Source organism: Primulina eburnea, chromosome 1 (assembly GCF_022965805.1).
Source record: "Primulina eburnea isolate SZY01 chromosome 1, ASM2296580v1, whole genome shotgun sequence".
Classification (NCBI taxonomy): domain Eukaryota; kingdom Viridiplantae; phylum Streptophyta; class Magnoliopsida; order Lamiales; family Gesneriaceae; genus Primulina; species Primulina eburnea.
The window spans coordinates 63,957,932-63,979,887 of record NC_133101.1 but is presented as its reverse complement, the minus strand read 5'-3'; the positions used below and the strand labels follow the sequence as shown (position 1 = coordinate 63,979,887).

The following is a 21,956-nucleotide window of genomic DNA, read 5'->3' as shown; positions in this document are numbered from 1 at the left end:
AACATTGAATGTAGCAGACAATCGGAAACCAATCTTTTTTCCCCTCACTTGAAGCGGTTCCTCGGAATCTATCTTTTATTAATACAATGCCTTGAAAAAAAAATAGCGGCAAAAGAAAAAATGAAGAACCAAGTATATTCTACATTGAATCATACAACAAACATCAGACCACAGCTACTGGTTCGAAATAGTATTGAAATACAAAAATAAAAAATTGCACCTTCCCATTGACTCCAAAATTCAAACAATCACAGGTATATTTGTCCAACTTTGGTCGACAATTCTCGCATATAGAACAGTGCTTCCATTTCACCATCTTTTAGCCACCGTATATTTGTATGAGAAACCTTTTGATTGGTGCTAACACATTAATCCAGGTAGCTTGAACAATCATGTGTTCTTGGAACCTTTGTGACATGAGATTTGGCTATCCTACAAGTCTTTGGAGGAAAATGAGGTGGCTCGATTTCCAGTTCTTTTCGAGCTAAATATGTACAAAAGCAGGAGAGCCAGTCCTGGCCGCAGTTCTACCCAGATGATGATCGATTGAGGCTCTTCATATGGTGAGGCGGTAGTCTAAGCAGCAACTTATTAATTCCTAGTTGAAAAAATAGGTCGACTCCAGGACTTCCCTGAGGTCAAAATCTCCCCGTTCGGGTAAAGGAGGGAAGTTTAAATTTGGAAAAGAACGTTGAAAATCCTGCAACAACTGAAAAGAAAGAACGGACTTCATATAAGCTAGGGGTGGTCTCAAAATAAATCTTTGAACAATAACGTGAAGGCCACTGACAAGAGACAACTGATGATACGAATTACATAGATAGGACAATGGAAAAAAGGCTTACATTTTCCAAAATTGGTGCCTCGTAGAGTTCAACGAACTTCTCCCTGAGAATCTCGCTAATTTTATCCACATCACATGCATGCGTCCAGTATGAATCATGCACTCCTGGGATCAAATCAGGGTCAAAGTTATTGACATTCTTGTAATCAGAGACAGAGCCAAAGGGCCACCCTCGATTTTTTAATTTTATAGAGTAGGGTGCTACATCTAATTATTTTGCTTCACTTTCCTCCTCATAAAATTTTCACTTGCCCCCCTAAAATTTTTGATACATTTTTTGCCCCCAACTCCGTCCCTGCTTGTTATTGCACAGAGAAACAAACACCGCCAGAAATTAGATAATACGGTAATGGGAAATATTTTCAAGAACCTGCGAAGTTTAAGCCCGCTTCTGAACAGGCAATGGCAGTCATCATCATATGGGAACCGTCAAGAGAGTGCACGAAATTTGGAGGGAAAGCTGTTCTCTGTCGCTTAGTCAACACCTTTGATAATCATGAAAAATATAGCATGCAAATCAGAACGCTTTTACACTAGCACATGTTTCTCGATTGGAAACAACAGGGAACATGTGGAACCTACCGAGTCGGTTTCACGTTGCAATGTAAGAACCTGAAGAGAAGTCTTAATCTGCACAATATAAGAAGAAATTTTTGATGACGAATATGAGAAAAACATGTGTTTTCGGCATGATCACGTTACATTTAGTTGCTGATGGTGTTGAAATAAGAGCTGCAACAAATAAAAATGTATGTGAACCTACCAGGTGCTTTCCTAATTTGCGGTAAGGCTGCACAACAGGGAGCCCAAGTGGTGTTGTCCAACGCACTGGTTCATTCTCCATCGCTATAATCTGAAAAATCAGATGAGGCAAGACATGAAACACAATTTTTTTAATCAGTAATAAAGATGAGTCTTTATTATGTAGGAAAAAGTAATCAATAGTAGTTGAGACTATTGTCTAGTGCTTTACTAAGCCTTTTTTCCGAGTACACATGTCAAAATAATCATATCATTTCTTGAATATAAAATATCTCAGGGTGTAGCTTAATGTGAAAATGTTTTTACTAAATAAAATGAATGCTTTAAAAAAACATCAAATGAACCTTGGCACAGTCTCCCAGCCAACTCATTATGCTTCGTGCCGCCTCAAACATTTCTCCTAAGGCGGTCAAAGTTGTCTGAAAATTCAAAGGATGTCAGAACATAGCTGGCTGTGCCATATTGAAGACCAGTGTCATAATCGCTATTTTATTTGTAAATCTTAGCAGTATTGACTGACTTTTGCAGCATAGCAAGCTGCCGCAAATAATTCTGTATCATCCTCAATAGCACCTCGCTCCTTTAACCTCCTCTTGATTTGTTCACGTGCACCAATATAAGTGACGCCATATACTGATGTCATTACTGTTTGCTTGACTAACTTTCTATCCACCTGTAACGTATATATTTTATTTAAAAGCATATGATAACAGATATATCATGACTAAAAGACTACAGGAACAAAAGCATAGAACAAGAACTTGATAAAGCAACATGGAACCTGGTTGATTAACAGACTTGCACGCTTAACGTTTGGATCAGTTGCAGGGTCTTTTGCTGCATCCCTCTTCATAATATCAAGTACTCTACAATTTTTTTTATTAGAAAGAAATTCATCAATATCCTTTTCAATGGTGCATTGCCGGGTAAGATAGATAGGTGACATGGGGTTATATTATCATAGAGAGAAAATGAATAATATTGATACTACTCCTCACCTGGCAGCAATTCCAGAGTAAACGTCGGCAGGCTTACCTCCGGCAACAAGATTGACAGCTGCTGCTCCCAACTGAACATAGATAATATTGTGCAACATAATTATGAAACAACTGTTATTGTTATCCTTTCAAATGTAATCCACTAATCCTAACAGCACCTATCAAACTTAGGATAAAAAATGATGGTTCCAATTTCCAAATCCAAGGGATAGAATCATAATCCCTAAAATAAAATCAAGTTCAATGAATCCAGAGGCCTAAAACAAATTTGTTGAAAGCAAGCTGTCCTGCTATTTAGATCTGTCAGCTTCATACCATCTATTTATATGTTGGCGATCGCCCATAAATATAGGGGTGATGGGGAATAGGCAAGGAGTGCCACCAATTATATATAAGATCAGCAGCCGCAATATACACTGAAACAATGAAGGATAAATATGTGATGAGGTACATCACCTTGTCTCTTCCAAGGGCAGCATAATGTTGCAAACCATTACATGAACCATCCTTGAGAAAAATTAGAAACAAAGTATCAACAATCAGTTCAATTATTAATTAACATTTATAACACAAACAAGCATACTAAAATAAATATCTTGATAATAATGATGCTCAAATTTTCCAATAAATGGCCTAAAATAAAATTTCCGAGCAGAATTGTGGTACAACACCAAGCTATTAAGAATAAAGTGAACTAAATTCTTCAGCGAGATAGTAGATATAGTTGAAATTAAATAAACTGCTCAAAGCACATGAGGAATATGTATCATATTGCTTGCATTTCCACTCATAAAGTTTGACTTCGCTCCTCACAACCAAAACCTCACATGAGTAAAGGAACATAAATAATGGGTAGAAAAAAAAAATTAAACAAGCCAGGCTATAGGATACACCCTTGCTCAACACATTTATGGCACGGGTAAGATGATCAAATCTTTAATTCAAATCGTTACCTGGTGGACAGGCATATGAGATACAGTAGTCTCAGGGTATGGACTTCTTAATGCTTCAGATATGTTCATGCATGTAGCTAAACATTGAAAAGGATCCTCCGCGCCTAACCACCAGCGCTTCCCTTCAAGAGGCCGGTCTGCAGAATCAAAAATATCCTCCATATGGTTTTCGGCAAAAGATATTCGGCCATCATAAGATAATTTGTCGACTCCACCTCCATATAAATTAGCTAAATGTACTTTTAACCAGCGTATCCCCGACTTTCCAAGTGGGCGTCCTTCTGCAAATTCTAAAATTCCTCGGCATAAATCAGAGCCGAGATGATTCAGGTATGGATGCATGGGATATGCACGCCCTCGGAAATCTAAATTGTGAGGATAGTAAAATCCATCTTCGTCCTTCATTTTTCTAGCCACCTGTTCTATCAAATGACAAAATTAGTTTATACTCCATTAAAACATTTCAAAAGCCAATGGAAATGTAAAAGGAAGCTTCTTACAGCAAGTTTAAGTTCTATGTCACATCTCTGTGAATGCTTTTCTCTGTTCTCTTTTTTCACAGCTTTAACTTTCCACTTCCACTTCTTCATCGCTGCCTCATTTTCTGCATCTGGTTCCTCTGGCAAAGGAACCTGAATGGACGTTAATTTGTAGTGAAATAAAAGAAATTAAGCATGAGAAATTTATTGTTGTTGACCTTGTGATATGTTTAAAGATGATACTAGAACAAGTGATATGTTTAAAGACGATAACATGAACAAAATGAAAGAAGATCCAAAAAAGACATGAAAGATTGGAGTCAATGAGAGTTATATTTAAGGTTACTCACATCTTCACGGTCAACCAAGTCAGCAAGCCGGCCTCCATTAGCCCAGATTCTGTCAATAACACTTAGTATTCTTTTATTCACCTTCCATTTGGTAGAGCCAAGTGTATTAAGCGCCTATGTAAGCAACAAAAAATTAGTAAAAACAACATGGTGGCAGAAGACAGCAACACATAAATATAAATTCAATATAATCGAAAATTATGTAGCAAAACAGGTAAGCTGATCTTCCAAACAGATTTTTTTAAAAAAAAATCATAGTAGTAGCAAAATATTGAATTGGGAAGCCAAGTGTACCAAACCTGGAAAATAGGCTCTAACTGCTGTTTTGGAGTTCGTTTAATAACATCACGTTGTTGTTTTGCTCCATGGGTGCGCATGATATATGACGGCAGAAACAAATAAGCTCCTCTCTCATACCTATCAATATTTTACCGACTTAATCAACCTAGATGTAGTAAGGTCCAAACAAAGACAATTATGCTAATATTAGAAGCAGATGGTTTCTGGCTTTCTGCAATACAGAGCCCTACAGCAGATTAATAAAAAAAACATGCAAGTAGCATCTTTAATGAAAACCATCCAGGATTCACAGCACATATTACTCCTAAATGAAAATTGTGACATGAAAATGCAGTTAAAATGTTATAACGAGATTATTAAAGAGATGTTCTAGGTAAATGAAGTTATAGCTCAAGTCACAACATAAAATTTAGACCGGTTATGGCCCCAAAGAGTGGAAGGCAGAAAGAATCTAGATAAATACATTCATGTACAATGAGCTATAACACATTCATATTTTTATTCTACAAGAATATAGCTAGGTATTGCCACAAAGCAAACATCCGCTGATGTTAAATTTGCAATTTTATACTTATAAAGAGTGGAAGGCGGAAAGAATCTAGATAAATAGTATCTATATTCATGTACATTGGGTTATAACAAGTTCATATTTTTATTCTACAAGAATATAGCTAGGTATTGCCACAAGCAAACTCTGCTGATGTTAAATCGGTAATTTATATTATATTTGCAAAGAAGTGCATATTTTTTCTTGCCTGGTTTTTGTTTATCATCCTTGATACAAGGGGACAAAAGATCATACCCCAGAACACAAAAGTCGGTACATAAGAGCTGCATTCCCGCGAGTTTAACGACATATACAAAAAAAAGAAAAGAAAAGAAAAGGGCATAAACAAGTTTATAAAGTCGTTTAATTTTTTTAAAAAAAATCAAGTAGCATGCAAAATACTATTGAAGGTATTGAGAATATATATTTAAAGCTAAAATAAAAGATGAGCTAAACCAAGATAACGACTTATTGATTATATTGTCTATCATCTCCATTAGAGGGCCTACTCAATGCTCTAGTCTACTTGCTTTAATTTATAAACTCCGACTCTCGGAGTCGGTCTTTTTCTGTGATCTTGACATCCCCAATCTTTCATGGAAAAAACAAACACAAAAAAAAGGGAGAAACACTTTTATGTATAATTCTAAATAAAAAAATAAAAACTAATGAAAAAAATGAAAGAATATCACACCCCGTCCAATTCAATGGAGGAACCAGCATCGGCATATATGGAATCACCATGTGCCTCGCCTGCATAAAATAAATGAAAACTAGATAATTATGTGGCTATCAAAATTATAAGTGTGTGATCTATAAATTCATAAAAAGAGAACGAGAGAAATATGGGTTCCTCTGGAAAAAGTTCCGAGTTGTAACAAATTCAAAGCAGATTATATTGGAAGAAATATAAAATATGGAAGGAGTCAATAGTTGTAATTACAGTTTTCTCCAGGCCTTTGCGAACTAGCGGGTCACACTCAATCACCCCATATCTCCTAAGTCCTTTCCTATAAAGCATAACCAGTTAGTGTCATTCAAAGTGGGCAATTTGTACCTCCTGAGCGAGAACAAATTCTTTTACTCACAGTGTTTCTACAGATCTGAGAGTGTGCACAAATGCAGGTCGAATGTCAGGAGGTCCATCTCCAAATTGATCAACCGGAGGTTGAACGTAGGCTGTGTCCATCAATATCTGAATCAAACGGCAGCCAACCTGTAAAATAAATCATTACTGCATGACCAATTCAACTTCCAAGCAACATGTAGAAGTCGACCTGTTGGTATCTCAGCTACCTTTACATGATTATCCTGGCCCCAGGGCTTAAAATCATCTTGTTGCTTCACAATTTTTCTAACTTGCTGCAGTCTCTGTTTCTTCATCAACATTGTAACCTTTTTTCTAAGTTTCACTTGTTCATTTACCGCATTATCAGGCTCTTCACCAGAAATTCTATTTAGTGCATTTTTTCTCTTGGAACTCTCTAAAAACCTTTGTATCCTGGCCTGATCAACAAAAAATAGTGATTATTGAACACTTAAACATAAGCATAGAGGATAAAAAAAATATTCTTCCATTTTCATATATAAAGTAGAATTTGATGATAGATAATCCGGCTTAAGCATAATCAGGGCTAAATGATTTTTTTTAAAAAAACTAACACATATGATAACGTATACTTGATATTTTTTTTTGATAAAAAACTATTGTATTAGAATAATATGACTGAGTTACAATAAAATGAGGATAAGAAATCCTCAATGAGCTAACTGCTCTACAGACTTAACCTAATACAAATGAGCTTGACACTAATGATATTGCAATACAAACTTCCAATCTCGAACCAAATCACTTATACATAGATGACTAAATTCTCTCAATCTGGTTGTCCATATTGCCATCCTGAATTTTACTTTATCCCAAACCTGGTCTGTCGTTTCGTGATGATCTTCAAAAATTCTCCTGTTCCTCTCGAGCCATAATGACCAAAATACGCAGTGAACAATCATAGCCCAGAAATCATTAAGTGAAGATGGTAATGGACAATCATAATCATCCTGTAACAGGTCTCTAGCAAAGTTAGGAAATGCCCATTGAATTCCCATTTCCCTCTGAACTTTTATCCAAATGCAGCGAGCAAATGGGCAGTGCAGCAGTAAATGGTCCTGGTTTTCTTCATCTTGCCGACATAAACAGCACCATTGAGGCAGTAGAGTGCAACTCCCCCATCTTTTCTGCACGTTGTCACAAGAAGGCAACTTCCCCAGAGCAACGATCCACGAGAAAATCTTGATCTTTTGTGGGACATTAACTTTCCAAATGGTTTTGAAGCAATCGAATGTTTGAAAAGCAGAATCTGGGAAGAAAGAGTTATAGAAAGATTTGACAGAGAACAACCCCGAGGAATCCCCCAACCATACCCTACGATCCCCCAGACCCAACCGCAACGTGACTCCATCTAAGACACCTAACAAACTTGTGAACTCTTGTAACTCTTCATCATTAAAATCTCTCCTAAACCTCACATCCCAAGTATAAGAAGACACAACCCCAGTATTTGCGATTTGAATATAATGGCTGATAGGCTTATTAATTGAGGTACAAATACGAAACAATGATGGAAATCTCAGTTTGAATGACTCCCCTCCCTCCCAAACATCCTCCCAAAATCTAATGATATTACCCTGATTAGGCAATACTCTAATAAGTTGATGAAAAGCCCGGTAAGACCTAGAAATGAATTTCCAAGGACTCTTGAACGTTGTTCTCTCCGCCAATCCCAGGTCCCACCCGTTATCCTGTAATCCGTATTTGCTTCTGATCACATTTTTCCACAACGACTCCTCCTCTAGCGAACTTCTCCACCACCATTTTCCAAGAAGAGCCTTATTTCTAAGATCGATATTCCCCAAACCCAATCCTCCCTTTTCTTTTGGTTTGCACACTTGCTTCCAACCTATCACATGACAATGTGAATCTCCTTCATCACCATCCCACAGGAAGTTCCTCATCAACCTTTCCATATGTGCCGCAACTTGTTTCGGGACTTTAAAGAGGGACATAAAATAAAATGGCATGGCGCAAAGAACCGAGTGTATCAAAATAAGGCGACCACCTCTGGATAGAAAAGCTTTTTTCCAGCTTACTAATTTCTTAGCCATCTTCGAAGTCACGGGCTCCCAAAATTCCAACTTGTTCGGATTTCCCCCCAACGGCAGACCTAAATACTTAATGGGCCATGAACCCTGCATCCCTCCGAATGATGCAGCCACTTCCGCCACCTCTTCATCCACAAAATTCAGACCAAGCACGACACTCTTACCCATGTTTATTTTCAGCCCTGATTTCATAGAAAAAGTTTTGAGTATGTTTATTATCTTCGTCACATCATTATCCGAATCCAAAAAGAACAGAGTATTGTCTGCCAACTGTAAATGAGTAATTTCCAGCTTATCCTTTCCAATATGGAAGCCTTTAACCTCTTTATCCTCCCTAGCCTTATCCACCATCCTTCCCAACACATCGGCCACAATATTGAATAGAAAAGGTGATAATGGATCGCCTTGTCTAAGCCCTTTTTCCCCTCTGATTTTCCCACACGTTCTCCTATTCACAAATATTGAGAAGGAGACATTAGAGATACATCCTCTAATCCACCTCCTCCACCTCACACCAAATCCCTTTTGTAGTAGAGCATAGTCCAAGAATTGCCAATCTACATTATCATACGCTTTTTCTAAATCAACTTTTAGCACCCAACCCCTCTTTTTCTTTTTACGGTATTCATCCACCATTTCGTTCGCAATGAGACAACAATCGAGTATCTGCCTTCCTTTGATAAAAGCACACTAATTTTCCGCAATGGTGTTAGCCACAACCTTTTTCAATCTGTGAACCAAAACCTTTGCCAAAATTTTGTACAAACTTGTAACCAAGCTTATAGGTCGGAAGTCCTTAATCTTCGTAGCATCATTTTTCTTAGGAATGAGACATATATAAGTCTCATTTGTGATTCCATTCACCACCCCCGTTTCAAAGAACTCCGCAAACACCTTTAACACATCCAATCTCACCGTGTCCCAATTTTTCTGGAAAAATTCCAAAGTGAATCCATCTGGCCCTGGTGCTTTTGATCCATCGCAACTGAACAATGCCTCTTTAATCTCATTCTCCTCAAAACTAATTTCCAACTCATCAGCTTCTACTCTCGTAATCGGTTTCCAATCCAGACCCTCAATACCCAACTCCAAGTCACTTGCCAACCCCCCTTCCCCTTCATCCTTCTTGAACAATTTCTTATAAAAGCTTACAATTTCATTCACAATCTGTTTTTCATCTGTAAGAATGCTGCCATCTTCCACTTCCACTCTCTCAATCAGTGCTCTGCTCCTTCTGTTATTCAACACTGCATGGAAGAACTTCGTATTTTGGTCTCCTTGTTGTAACCATTTAGTTCTTGCTTTTTGGTTATTAATCTGAAAACTTGTAAATGATGCCTTTTCCAGCTCACATTTAACCAGCCTCCTCTCATCATTCAACTCCTCTGACCAATTTCCAGCTGCCTCAAGCCCATCCAGTTGATCAATCTTGTAGGTCAACTCTTTGCTTTTTACCCGGGCATCTCCAAACACTGTCATATTCCATTCGGAGACTTCTTTTTTCAACAATTTCAGCTTTTGCATGAATTTATATCCTTCCCACCCCTGAACGCCCTCTTTGTTCCACCACAGCTTAACTAATTGTGTGAATTGTCGATGCGACAGCCATGCATTTTCGAATCTGAAAGGTGCTGGACCCCATCGACGATTAGATGTGTCTAGCAAGATCGGGCAATGATCCGAGGTGAGTCTTGGGAGCACCGTGTGTCTGAGATTAGGAAATATTTGCCTCCAACCTTTGGAAAATAGAAATCTGTCCAACCTACTACAAATTGGTGTAGATCTGAAGTTGGACCATGTGAATTTGGCATTGAGCAGCGGTGGGTCAACAAGCTCCAACTCCTCTAACAAAGAATCGAAACATGACATGCTTGTGGTCACTGAATTGCTATTCAATTTTTCTCCCAAATTCCGCACCACATTGAAGTCACCTCCGAGACACCAAAGATCTCCACAAATTACTCTCAACCCCGCTAATTCATCCCAAAACATTTCTCGTAACCTCGGCTTTACAGGCCCATATATGGCGGAAAACCACCATCTTATTTCATCAGCCTTCGAAATCTCAATTGAAACCGAGAATTCCCCAATCAGGTTGTTGTGGACCGACACTAATCTAGGATCCCACATAACAAGAATACCTCCCGACCTACCTGCCGAAGGCAAGCAAACCCAGTCAACAAATCTTGATCTCCAAACACTGCCCACGAATTTATTGTCTATTTTTTCACGTTTTGTCTCCACAAGAATCACAATATCCGGCCTTTCCTTTTGAATTACTGATCGAACAAGTTGTCTTCTCCTCAACGCCCCCCCTCCTCTAATATTCCAAGAGAAAATCTTCATCTAAAACCTTTCGGACCCCTCGAAGTGGTTCCTCTTTCATAACTTATTCCGCATTGAAGTCTGATCAACTCTCTCTTCAATCGACTTTTCTGTGGTTTTTCTGTATCACCACCTTTTTCAGTTAAACCCACCCCTTCATTTTGTGCTACTGAACCTTCAATGTCCTCCCCCACTTTCGGCGCTGATAATTCTTTGATGTTACAGGGCTTTTCAACAACTTTTCCTACCCCACTCCCTACAAAACCTCTATCCTCACCCAAGACACTGAAAGGGGATGACAAAATGGAATTTAACGAAACATAATGATATGGAAGTGATGAATGCTTACCATGCAGTACCTGTCCCACAAAAGATCTTTCAATGTCTCGTAAACCATCGTCTGCGTTGTTATTTGAACCATCTGGATTTTTGTGCAACGCGTCCAGTCCTGCAACGAAATCTTCCACCTATACTTCATTAGGAATGCACCTCGTAGACTTTGGAGTTGAGAACAAGTCATCCAAATCTGCCGCAGCGTCTTCGAAAGAATCATTTTTGTCAGAACTGGTATACCCAACACTTTTTGCGTCGCTGGAGTCATGCTCCTCTTCTAACAAGTCGTCTTGAGAGTCTTCAAATTCCATGTCCTCAAATTCACCCCTGTACTCTCCGTCGTCTTTGTTGCACAAATCCGTACTATGAATTTTCTGAGTCAGGCTGTCCGGAACAACCTGTGATACAATACCGTCAAATTCAATTGAAGTTCTTTTACGGCGGTATGTCTTCCAGAACTGATCCGGTGTGGTGTTAAGCAATTGAGCTCCGGGCCGTTTGTCCACATCCACAGAATGTTATTTGTTTGTGGATCCAATAGAGGATGTTATAAACTTTGTTACATCTTTAGGATCAACATTCCTTAGTATTTTCTACACCTTTCCTTCGCACTTCCGATCAGCTGTAACGGATTCTGTTACTTGCTTACTTCCTGTGCCTTTCGAGAACAATTGCCCCTGAGTTTCATGTAAGCTGCCTTTCCCACTCTTTGGACCGAAAATTTGACTTGATTCCGCACCGTTCATGACTTGCAACTGTGGTTCCCTCATAATTGATTTTCCTTTGTATTGATTCGTTTCTCCATCTTCATTCCTTGCAAGAGTGTTGTAGATGTTATTATTACCCCAACCCGCCAATATCTTTTTTCCATTCACCACTACTTGAGCATATGTCTGCTTTTCATACTCTTCATAACCCTTTGAGTCAAAAGTTTCGACCCTAATTCTGATCTCTGTAGGTCCACCTACCAAAGGAATGACCATCCTAGTCGGAATAAAACCACCTTCATTTCCCTTCACCTTGATCATCGCTGCTCCGATCATTCGGAAATGTAATGTATCCGGGCTAATGGCCAACAGTCCCCCACAACGCTCCCCAATAATTTTAAACGTATTTGGCGACCATAGGTCCCAAGGTAAACCTCTTATCCAAATCCAGCTATTGCAACAATTCTCCACCGAGTCCAATGTATTAATATCTTTGGACCACTGATTAAATTCCAACTGCACTCTTGATTCGAAGTACCCTCTCTTCAAATTGATAAAGTACATGTACTCTTCCGCATTAAATGGCCACCATAACGCTTTATTGGCTTGAAAAAGGATATAGCTTAATGTTTCTGGTCGTAGCCTTCCGGAGAACCTCTTCAACAAGACTCCACTTAGATGTTACTTTGTCTCTGGTAATGATGATGGCTTCGTTCCAATTCTTGTGACCTCGCTGCTCTCTACTTTCGTCCACATCTGCCCTAAGATCTACCTTGCAATCCCTGTCCCCCAAACCCATCTTTTGATAATTATTGCAGGTGTTGTTTTGATATTTATCTGGAACGGGTAATTGCCGAGTAAACACCCTCTGAAAGTCTCCCATAAGCAGCTTATCCATGGCCTTCGACACTCTAATCCACCCACTTGCATTAACGCCACTTGGTACAATAGTGGTGAGCTTTTTCCCTTGCTTGTTGAACTTAGACAGTTCAATGAATCTCCCGCGCTTGTTTTCAAAACGCTGGATTATGAAAACCGCATTCCTTCCTCTGAGGCGGCGAAAGGACGAACCTGCTTGCTTGGAGTAAATATACTCACCGAAAACAGAGTTAATCCACCGTGCCTCTTCGCGCTGAAAATCCAGCATATAGCAAGCATTCCTTGTTTTTTCTGACCACCAAATGGATCTACCGTCCGAGCTCAATCTCAAGGTAAATAATTTAAAATCGATCCTAATCGTCTCGTCCCCGATATGAGACCGTAATGTGACAAGTCCATCCCTGAAATTTCTGCCGATGTTAAACATAATCGCGACCCGAGGTTGACGGGTCGATTTTTAAAATGAAAACGCCTGTCTGACGATAGATCGGCGGACGGCCGGAGAAGACTACCGGAAATTATGGCAATACATCGGAAAAAGAAGGGCGACGAGCGGAGATCGGTGAAGGACCTGGAACGAGATTGCAACAGCTAAAGGGGGAAGAGAGCATTTTCAAATTTTTCTGTGTGTTTCTGATAACGTATACTTGATATACGAAGCATAGTTATAAAGACGAGCGCCAGGCGCAGCCAAGCGCACCGTTGAACCCAGGCGCAACACTTTAAACAGGAGGCGTGCGCCTGTGCGCTTGAGGCATATATACATATACGATAAAAAATAAATCAAGCCCAATAACAAACTCAATCCCTATTTAATGTTTAAAAAAGCCCTGCAAGCTCCACACATACGTTCATCTCCCTTGCGGGATCGCTGAAATTTTTTATGCGCGTCTCTCTCTCAAATTCTTTCTGGCTCTGCGTGTCTCTCTCCTGTCTCAAACTTTTTCTGGTCTGCGAGGCCTCGCTCAAATTCTGTCTGCGGCTTGCAACGGCTCTCCGCATCTCTCTTTGTCTCGAATTCTGGTATGTGCATCTCTGTCTCTCTACGTCTGCAATATTCATCTCCCTCTCTGCTATCGAAAATTAAGGTAAATTTCTAGCCTCATGACGTGATTAACATATTGAGAAAGTGTATGTCATCAAAAATCATAACTTCAGCCACCAATATCAACTTTCATTGTTTCCTGGATGATTGGATTCTTTAATATAATGTAATTCAGCAATATATTTTTATATTTTATACTTCGTGTTTAGCAATTTATAGCAAAATTATAGAATATAGCATATATTTGGCGATTAAAATGTCAAATTCTGAATCACAAGCCCTTCAAAAAGATCCAACATGGAATGCAACATTAGAAGACCCAGAAAATATCAATAAAGTGAAGTACAATTTTTGTGAGAAAACAATTAATGGTGGGATTTATCAACATAAGTAATATCTTCTTGAAGGCAATAGGAACACGAAAAATTGCTCAAAATGTCCAGAGCATGTGAAATAAGTAATCAGCTCTTATATGGCAAGAAAGTAAGAACTGAAAAATCAAATGGATGTGATCTCTCACTTTGATGAAGTTGGAGAACAACAAGAATATTTGGAAGTTGAAGATGTACCGACAAAAAGGAACCGACCTAAATCAGCTTCATTTGGTCAGCGTTCTAATCTTGCACCTGATTTTCTTGGGAGAAACTAAAACAAGCTGATCCAATAGATTTATACCTCCGACAAGATGTTGATGAGACTGTAACGCAAGGAAAGAAAAAAGATGCAAAGGCAATGAAGTTGTATGATGAAAATAAGAAGAAACTGAGGGAGAAAGCGGTGCAAAGATTCGCTAGATGGATGTATGATGAAGGTATTCCATTTAATGTCGTAAATTATGATAGTTTTCGACCATTTATTGAAACTGTTGACAATTTGGTTGTGGAATGAAGCTTTTTACTTATCATGAAGTTAGAATTATATGCTTAAAAAATGAGTTAGAACATTCAAAATTGATATTGAAATAATACATGGATGACCATGTTAAATATGGATGCGCTTTTATAGCAGAGGAATGGACCAATAAGAAAATAGGACATTGATTATTTTTTTGGTAAATGATCCAAGAGTGACTGTGTTTATAGAATCTGTAGATGGGTCTAGCTATTATCACACAAGTGCGAAACTGTTTGATTTGTTCGACAAATATCTGCAACAAATTGAGGCAAAGAATGTGGTTCAAATTGTTACTGATGGTGCAAACGCAAATGTTTTTGCTAGATCCCTGCCATACTTTTTAAGGCACACGACCGACTATTTTTTGTATGCTTCAGTTTCGATGAACAAAGCCAAAATCCATACACAAGTTAAAACAATTAAAACAGAAAACAAGTATTATCAGTGCTTGATAATCAACAAATAAGAAGCAGTTGTTAAAAAATTGAATCATTCAAATTTCATGAGAACAAAAGTAAAGTTAAATATTAAACCATTTTCTGCGTGACTTCGCCAACCAACCTCATGTTCAATGGCTTCGCCAATATGACATGCAGCTTGCACTACTCTGGCACTGCCATTCCCTCCTCCAGTCATCAACAATGCCATCAACTTATGCATTGTAATAACTGCCATCATTCCTGCCGGCAAGTGATCAAAATAAGGCGCATACGCACCATCGACTCTTCCCATTCTTGCACAAATCCTGCTCAGCAGCAATGGCATCCCTCAATGGCTCAAACCACCCTAAAAACAATGACTTGATGTAGGGCAAATTAGGCGCCAATTTTTGCTCACACATGTCCACTAAAAGCTCTTGGTATTCTTTAGCCGCCTCTTTCCATGCTTCAGTCTCCATCTTTATTTGCCTCCGCCTAAGAGCATTATACCTACCTACTCCCATTCCGCCCACCATTTTTGGATGTTTTTGATGTGATCGCTTCACGTCGATTTCTATGTTCATCTCTTCTATTAATTCTTGGACTTCGTCAACATCTTCTTCAGAAGTGGATGCTAAAGCCTCGGCAGCACTGCCATAACCCCTAGCGTTTCTACAAAATCTAAACATTTCGCTCGAGATAGCAAGTTTTGGGAAGCCTGATTCAGGCTTTCGCCAGAAAATCAATTCTTGAGAGACGCCCAATTCACGGTTCCAAATATTTGACACAAGGGGTATTGGATTTGCAAGAAAAAAACAATCTTGGGGAGATATCACACCACAAACAGTTTTTAAAGAAGAATGGGATTCAGATAAAATCGAAAACTTTCTTAAGTAAGATCGTTTCGATAAATTTCTCCACATGTTGAGTGAAAATTGAATAAACTAACAAACATTGACGAGGAAATTCAAATAATTAATGGGTAAAAGAAATACTGAAACATGAAAAGGAAGATGAATTTGGCTATCTATCAATGGCATTAAAGAAGAAGAACAAAAAAAATGGTACTGAGAGAGAGGAGAGGAACACGAATCAGACAGGGGAGGTGGCCGCCATAAACCCTGCTAAAAACCTATGTTGGGTCTTCTTATTTTTATTTTCTTTTTTTGATTTTATTTGGTTTGATTTGAGTCTCTCCTTCCTTTTTTTTCCCTTTGTTTTTTAACCAATTTTTCTTTTTTAAAAAAAAAAATGTGGAAGCACAAACGTGCTTGTTTGGTCCTGACTTGGGGACTGGTCTACCCCGATGGCAACCCTAATTCCTAGCCTACGTCCCTACCTACGAGCCCGAGCAATAATAAATCATTACATGATACTTTCTCCCAAATACATAGTTTTGTTGGTTTTCATACCAATTAAAAAATTATTGAATTTTCCGCTGTGGGGAGAAGGATAAAATAGCCAAAAAGAACAAGAAATTGCTAAAACAAGTAACTAATTTACTAACTGGAATTGGGAAACCTGGTAGACAAATGCTTTATTTTCTTAAACTAACAGTATTTTCATATAAAATACATTCAAAATTTAAATTGTTAGCAAACAAAACTAAATTCAAAAACCTCAAAACTCCTCTGATATTGCAAAATCCCTAATTTGGTCATAAGTTTGGAATAATACATCAACTATAGTCATACTTTTCATTAAAAAAATGTATCACCAATTCACCATTGGTCCATTACAAATTTCCTTTTCCCTTGACATATTATGCTTCCAATCTCCTGCTCAAAACTCTATTCATCTATAGCACTCGTAAGAGAGAAAAATGTACGACAGGCATGAATTAAAAGCTAATTTAATCAATCATTCCAAGGATCATTCTCAGTCCTAACTTCAGACGGCTCGACCACTTCTGTCTCAACAGCACCAGACGAGCCCGCATCAGCCCCTAAGATGTCATCTTCAATGCCCTCAGCACTATCATCCTCCTGTCGACCCCACCTTCCTCCGAGTGCCATGGCCATCATCTCGTAAATCTTGTTTCCAAGCTCAGCCGGACTATCAGGCTGCCATATCGACAAAAGTACTTTTTAAAAAACCCATGTCTCTGAATCGCCACCAGAAGATAAAGAGTGCCAAAAGATCTCAAGTACTTACTGTGAATCCACTGGAAATAAGTGCCGTATCATATAGGAGCTCTATGGCCCTTTTTGCATCGCTGCTGTCAGGTGCATTCTTGCACGCAGCCTGAAGATCAAGGAAATAATAAATTGGGTATAATAGTAATCTAGAGCTACATGTAGAAAGACTAACATCAATATAGTCAACTTCTATGCTCTTCTAATTTTTACTTCAACTGAAAGGGATTAACACATGAATGCCAAAAGGATTAAACGATGGTGAATAAAAGCCAGTAATCATACGTTGAGATCTTTGATGATAGGGTGATCAGGATTGATTTCCAATATTCTTCTTCCCCTCATGAATTCCAGGCTCGAAGGTGTCTCCAAGTGTCTGAGCTCGCATCAATCTATTTCAAGAACATTAAATTAAACAAAGAATGAAATTTAATATTACAGAAACAAGAAAAAAGGTCCAATTTTTTGATAGAACAATCGTTTTTGTTGCTATATCACATGCCTTTCCATATTTGCTGACCACCCAAACTTGCCGGAGACAAGCACACATGGTGATGAGCTTAAGCGCTTTGAGACTTGCACTTTAGCCACTGTTTCGCCTAGCTGTTGTTTTATCCAGTCACACAGAAGATTATACTCCTGCTTGGTTTCTCTTTGTTCCACCTCATTTTCATCACCTGTCATTAATAAAACTACACAGCTCAAAAGCACAAAACATGGTCCTTCCAGCATGTACCAAATAAACAAGAAAGACAATTTCCAAGACCACACAACTGTCTTTTATTTATTCTTAATTTTTTTTTTTTATGATTTAAAACTCATTCTAACCGAGCTCTAGATCTTCCTTGCTAATGTCAACAAATTTCTTTTCCTTGAATGTCTGTAGATTCTGGATCGCAACCTCGTCAATCGGCTCAATTAGATAAAGCACCTGCCAATCAAGTGCCACATAATATACCATCAAACATGAAATACTCATTAGGAAAAAGTAAATGAATATACACGTCATCAAAATATAAAGACTCACTGCCATTATCAAGAACTAGACTATGATAGCTGTTGCCCAAGTTGAAGTGCATACCTCAATGCCTTTCTGGACCAATTTTTCAACAAAAGGTGCAGTCTTGGCACTTTTTAAACTGTCTGTTGCCAAGTAATAGATGGCTTTCTGGTTTTCACTCATGTTCTCCACATAATCATCCAAGCTTATTAGCTCTTCCTCACTCTTGGAAGAGAAAAATCTCAATAATGGTGTCAAACGTTTGTGATTACCCGAGTCTTCAATGCATCCCAACTTCATAAACTTACCAAAATTCTCCCAGAATTTCTTATAATCCTAAGATCAGCGAACCAACCACAATGTCAAAAATGTTATCAACATGATGAGGAAAAGTATTTATAACCAGAAAGTCAGAAACCAACCTCTTTGTTATCACTTTCAGAAAGATCCTGAATCATGTCAAACGTTTTCCTCACCAGCCTCTTTCTCATTATTCTTACCTAAATAATTGAATAACAAGAATCAACATTAAAAAACATTTTGCAAACTTGATATGGAGAGGATGAGTAAAAGAAATTAATCACTTACGATTCTGCTCTCCTGAAGGATCTCTCTTGAAACATTGAGAGGAAGGTCATCAGAGTCCACCACACCCTTCACGAAACTCAGGTATCTTGGAAACTGCAATTTGTCAAATCAACCATTAAAAAAATTAAGTAAGAACACACTAGTAACATGAAAATATGTAATTATTTCAAGGCCGAAATCTCTTACCAGTTCACCATCAAAATCATCTGAAATGAATACACGTTTAACATACAGACGGATATTTTTGGTCTTGGGATTGATAACATCTTCGTTATTAGAGGTGCCATTCCAGGAATATATAGAACACTCCTAAATTCCACCTCACCCTGCAGAGATTGTGGAGTCTAAAGAAAAGAAAATTGCAAAAGAACTTTACCATCCCATTCAATAAAATATAGGGGTACCTCTGTAGTGAAATGGGTATGAACAAGCGGATCCAAAAATTCATTAAATGTCTTCTTGTAAAATTCTTGATACTGATCCTTTTCAACCTCTTTTGGGTTGCGCATCTACGTTGTAAACAAATTGAGTTACATAAAGCATAGGTTTTATAGCTGCTAAGTGTGAGCCATATCATGCATCATTAGAAATAACAGCTCAACTCACCCATATAGGTTTTGTTTCATTTGCTAATTCCCAGTCCCAATATTTTTCAGTTATAGTCTTTTTGGTCCGCTTTTTTTCTCCCTGAGTGAAGTAAAAGAGAAGGAAAATGTGAAAAATTCATTTACTCAAAATAGAGAAGTTACATGTTAAAAGTTGCTTCTAAAAGGTCATTACCTCTGTTTTTTCATCTCCTTCTTTAGGCTCTTCCTCCTCATCCACCTGCAAAATATAAAACCCTTGATCAGTGTACAATTCTTGAGCTTAAAATCCACAACCATGCCAATGCAACAAACAGAGAATACCAGACGCCAAAATCCTACCTCAACAGTCCTTGACTTTTCTTGCCATGTATAGATAGGGAATGAAACGAATTGTGAGTAATTCTTCACCAAATTCTGGATCTTGGTTGCCTCTGAATATTCATACTTATCATCTTCCTGAGAGGAAAGAATAGCTACTGTTGGTTATTATAAAAAGGAGTACAGTGTGATAATATGCTTGAAGAAAAGTTTGGCATAAAATACAAGGATCATACCCTCAAGTAAAGTGTGATTTGGGTCCCTCGGGACAGGGATTTCGTGGGATCAGTTTCCTCTCTAATTACATAGGAGCTGCTATCAGCCACAGCTTCCCAAATATATTGCTTATCAGATCTGGGGCTTTTTGTTGTCACAACGACCTGGAAAAAAGGAAAGAAAAAGGCAATTAATGACACAGAATGTCATGGACATATGAATGAAGAGTAACATATAGTATATAAGTGTTGATTATTATTAGATGATATAGACAGAACACCTTTTCAGCAACCAAAAATGCAGAATAGAATCCAACTCCAAACTGGCCAATCAAGCTCGTATCTGCACCGACTTCCTTATTTTCCTATGCGGGATAAATTCAAATATTAAATTTCAAGCAAATGACCATGATACTAAGTAGTTTGTGTAGGTAAAGTAAAAGATAGATAGAGATGTATCTAATGAGATTAATTACCTTTAAAGCCTTCAAGAATCTAGACGTGCCACTCTGAGCAATAGTTCCAAGACACTCTATGAGCTCCTCTTTGGTCATTCCAATACCGGTATCCCTACAAGAAGGAAACAACTCACTAAGAAACTTATTCCATTTAAATGACTGACCATGTAGCAACAAACAGCACATACGTTATGGTAATAGTTCCATTATCTGGATCAGTTTTGATACGAATCTCAAGCTCGCCAGCATCACCAAGCAAAGAAGGCTCTGTGACGCTTAAAAACCTCAACTTATCAAGTGCATCACTTGCATTACTGTGGACACAATTGAAGTTGGTCAAACAAGGCCCTGGTACAAACCCTCTCTTACACAAATAAAAAACCTCCTCGATGTAGGACAAGAATAATGGTGTGCAAAAAAACAGCGAGCAAAAAGACATTGGCATGGCATCGACATATTCTCACCTTACAAGCTCTCGAAGAAACACTTCCTTGTGGCTGTACAGACTGTGAACAATCAAATCCAGCAGTCTACTCACCTAGGGTAATTCCAATAGCAAGAAAATGGTAAATCTCAATAAAATACAACTTTAAGCCTACTGAAAAACCACACCTAATTATCCAGTTAAATATAAATAAATAATTATCTACAAATCAATAAAAAGATTCGTTCTTTACCTCTCCTCCACTAACTCTAAAGTATTCAAAAATTACCATTAATTATTGTTCCTACTCTGGAAATATTTTGAATTAAAGGTAAATCTTAAAATACTCATATCCCCAGAGGACGTCATGAAACTCAAAGAAAACAAACGAAAAGCACAAACCGACCTCAGCCTGGTATTCATGGGTCTCTCCAGTGCTCTCCGGTGCCTCCTTTTCAGCCACAGCAGCCTCACATCTCACCACCACTCCACTATGTTTCCTCACCGGTTTCCATTCTAACCCACGTCTTGAAAAGCTGGGCCTTAATCCACTCTGGGGGAAAAAAGCACTTCTCAATCCACAATTGCTTTTACGACTACCCTTCAAAGAAAAAGACGGCAGTGCAGCCACCGGAGGAGATGTCACACTCCTGCTCAACACAGGCGCCATAGTTTCAGTTTATATAATATATAATAACAAATAACTAAAGCCCAGGAAAGAAAACTGGTATCTGTATGTAAATGAAGCCTTTTTGCTGCGCTTTCCAAATGAATGAATCAATAGGTTGCGACCGTGATATAAAAACCCATGCGAGCTAGGGTTTAAGGCTAAGGCAGGAAGGTTCTGGAATTGGAAAACCAAAACCAAGATCTATGAGTGTAGGTTTGGAGTTTGGACGCTTGTGTATTGAGAAATGTAAGGCATAAATCCTGCCATTTCAGCATCAACGTATCCGATTATATTAGTACGCAAATGTTTTTTTTTTTTTTTGTAACGGTCGCAAAAGTCGTGAAAGTGTAAATTCTAGTTGAATTGAATTATAATCTCATAAAAAAAAAAGTTGAATTGTAATTTGAAATCATATTTTATGAATTAATTTTTAAAATTCTCTTACGTAAATATTTCCGTACACATTGCATTCCTCTTTTTATATAATATATATAATATAATTATTTATAAATATTTCCAAACACAATACATTTCTTATATATATATATAGGTATATATTTTGAGAAT

At 38.1% G+C, this 21,956-nt stretch overlaps 2 protein-coding genes across 2 annotated transcripts; both read right to left on the bottom strand.

Annotated features, from left to right (window-relative positions):
• Positions 1 to 24: 24 nt before the first annotated feature.
• Positions 25 to 16,177, bottom strand: LOC140840922 (DNA-directed RNA polymerase 1, mitochondrial-like). Its single transcript, XM_073208073.1, is given in 20 exon segments — positions 25 to 709; positions 846 to 949; positions 1,215 to 1,329; positions 1,427 to 1,474; positions 1,608 to 1,697; positions 1,951 to 2,025; positions 2,127 to 2,279; positions 2,388 to 2,472; positions 2,605 to 2,675; positions 3,061 to 3,111; positions 3,558 to 3,974; positions 4,058 to 4,189; positions 4,387 to 4,500; positions 4,686 to 4,803; positions 5,928 to 5,986; positions 6,177 to 6,243; positions 6,322 to 6,449; positions 6,530 to 6,739; positions 15,137 to 15,289; positions 15,291 to 16,177. Coding segments are annotated over 20 exon segments (2,928 nt in total). The 5' UTR covers positions 15,918 to 16,177; the 3' UTR covers positions 25 to 598.
• Positions 16,178 to 16,600: 423 nt separating this feature from the next.
• LOC140840931 (heat shock protein 90-5, chloroplastic-like) lies at positions 16,601 to 21,636 on the bottom strand. Its single transcript, XM_073208077.1, is given in 21 exon segments — positions 16,601 to 17,057; positions 17,149 to 17,238; positions 17,415 to 17,489; positions 17,491 to 17,521; positions 17,632 to 17,806; positions 17,958 to 18,060; positions 18,211 to 18,465; positions 18,552 to 18,629; positions 18,718 to 18,810; positions 18,904 to 18,995; positions 18,998 to 19,043; positions 19,122 to 19,226; positions 19,324 to 19,404; positions 19,498 to 19,542; positions 19,644 to 19,760; positions 19,859 to 20,002; positions 20,119 to 20,202; positions 20,314 to 20,407; positions 20,484 to 20,609; positions 20,760 to 20,833; positions 21,126 to 21,636. Coding segments are annotated over 21 exon segments (2,379 nt in total). The 5' UTR covers positions 21,390 to 21,636; the 3' UTR covers positions 16,601 to 16,850.
• Between the last annotated feature and the right edge of the window lie 320 nt (positions 21,637 to 21,956).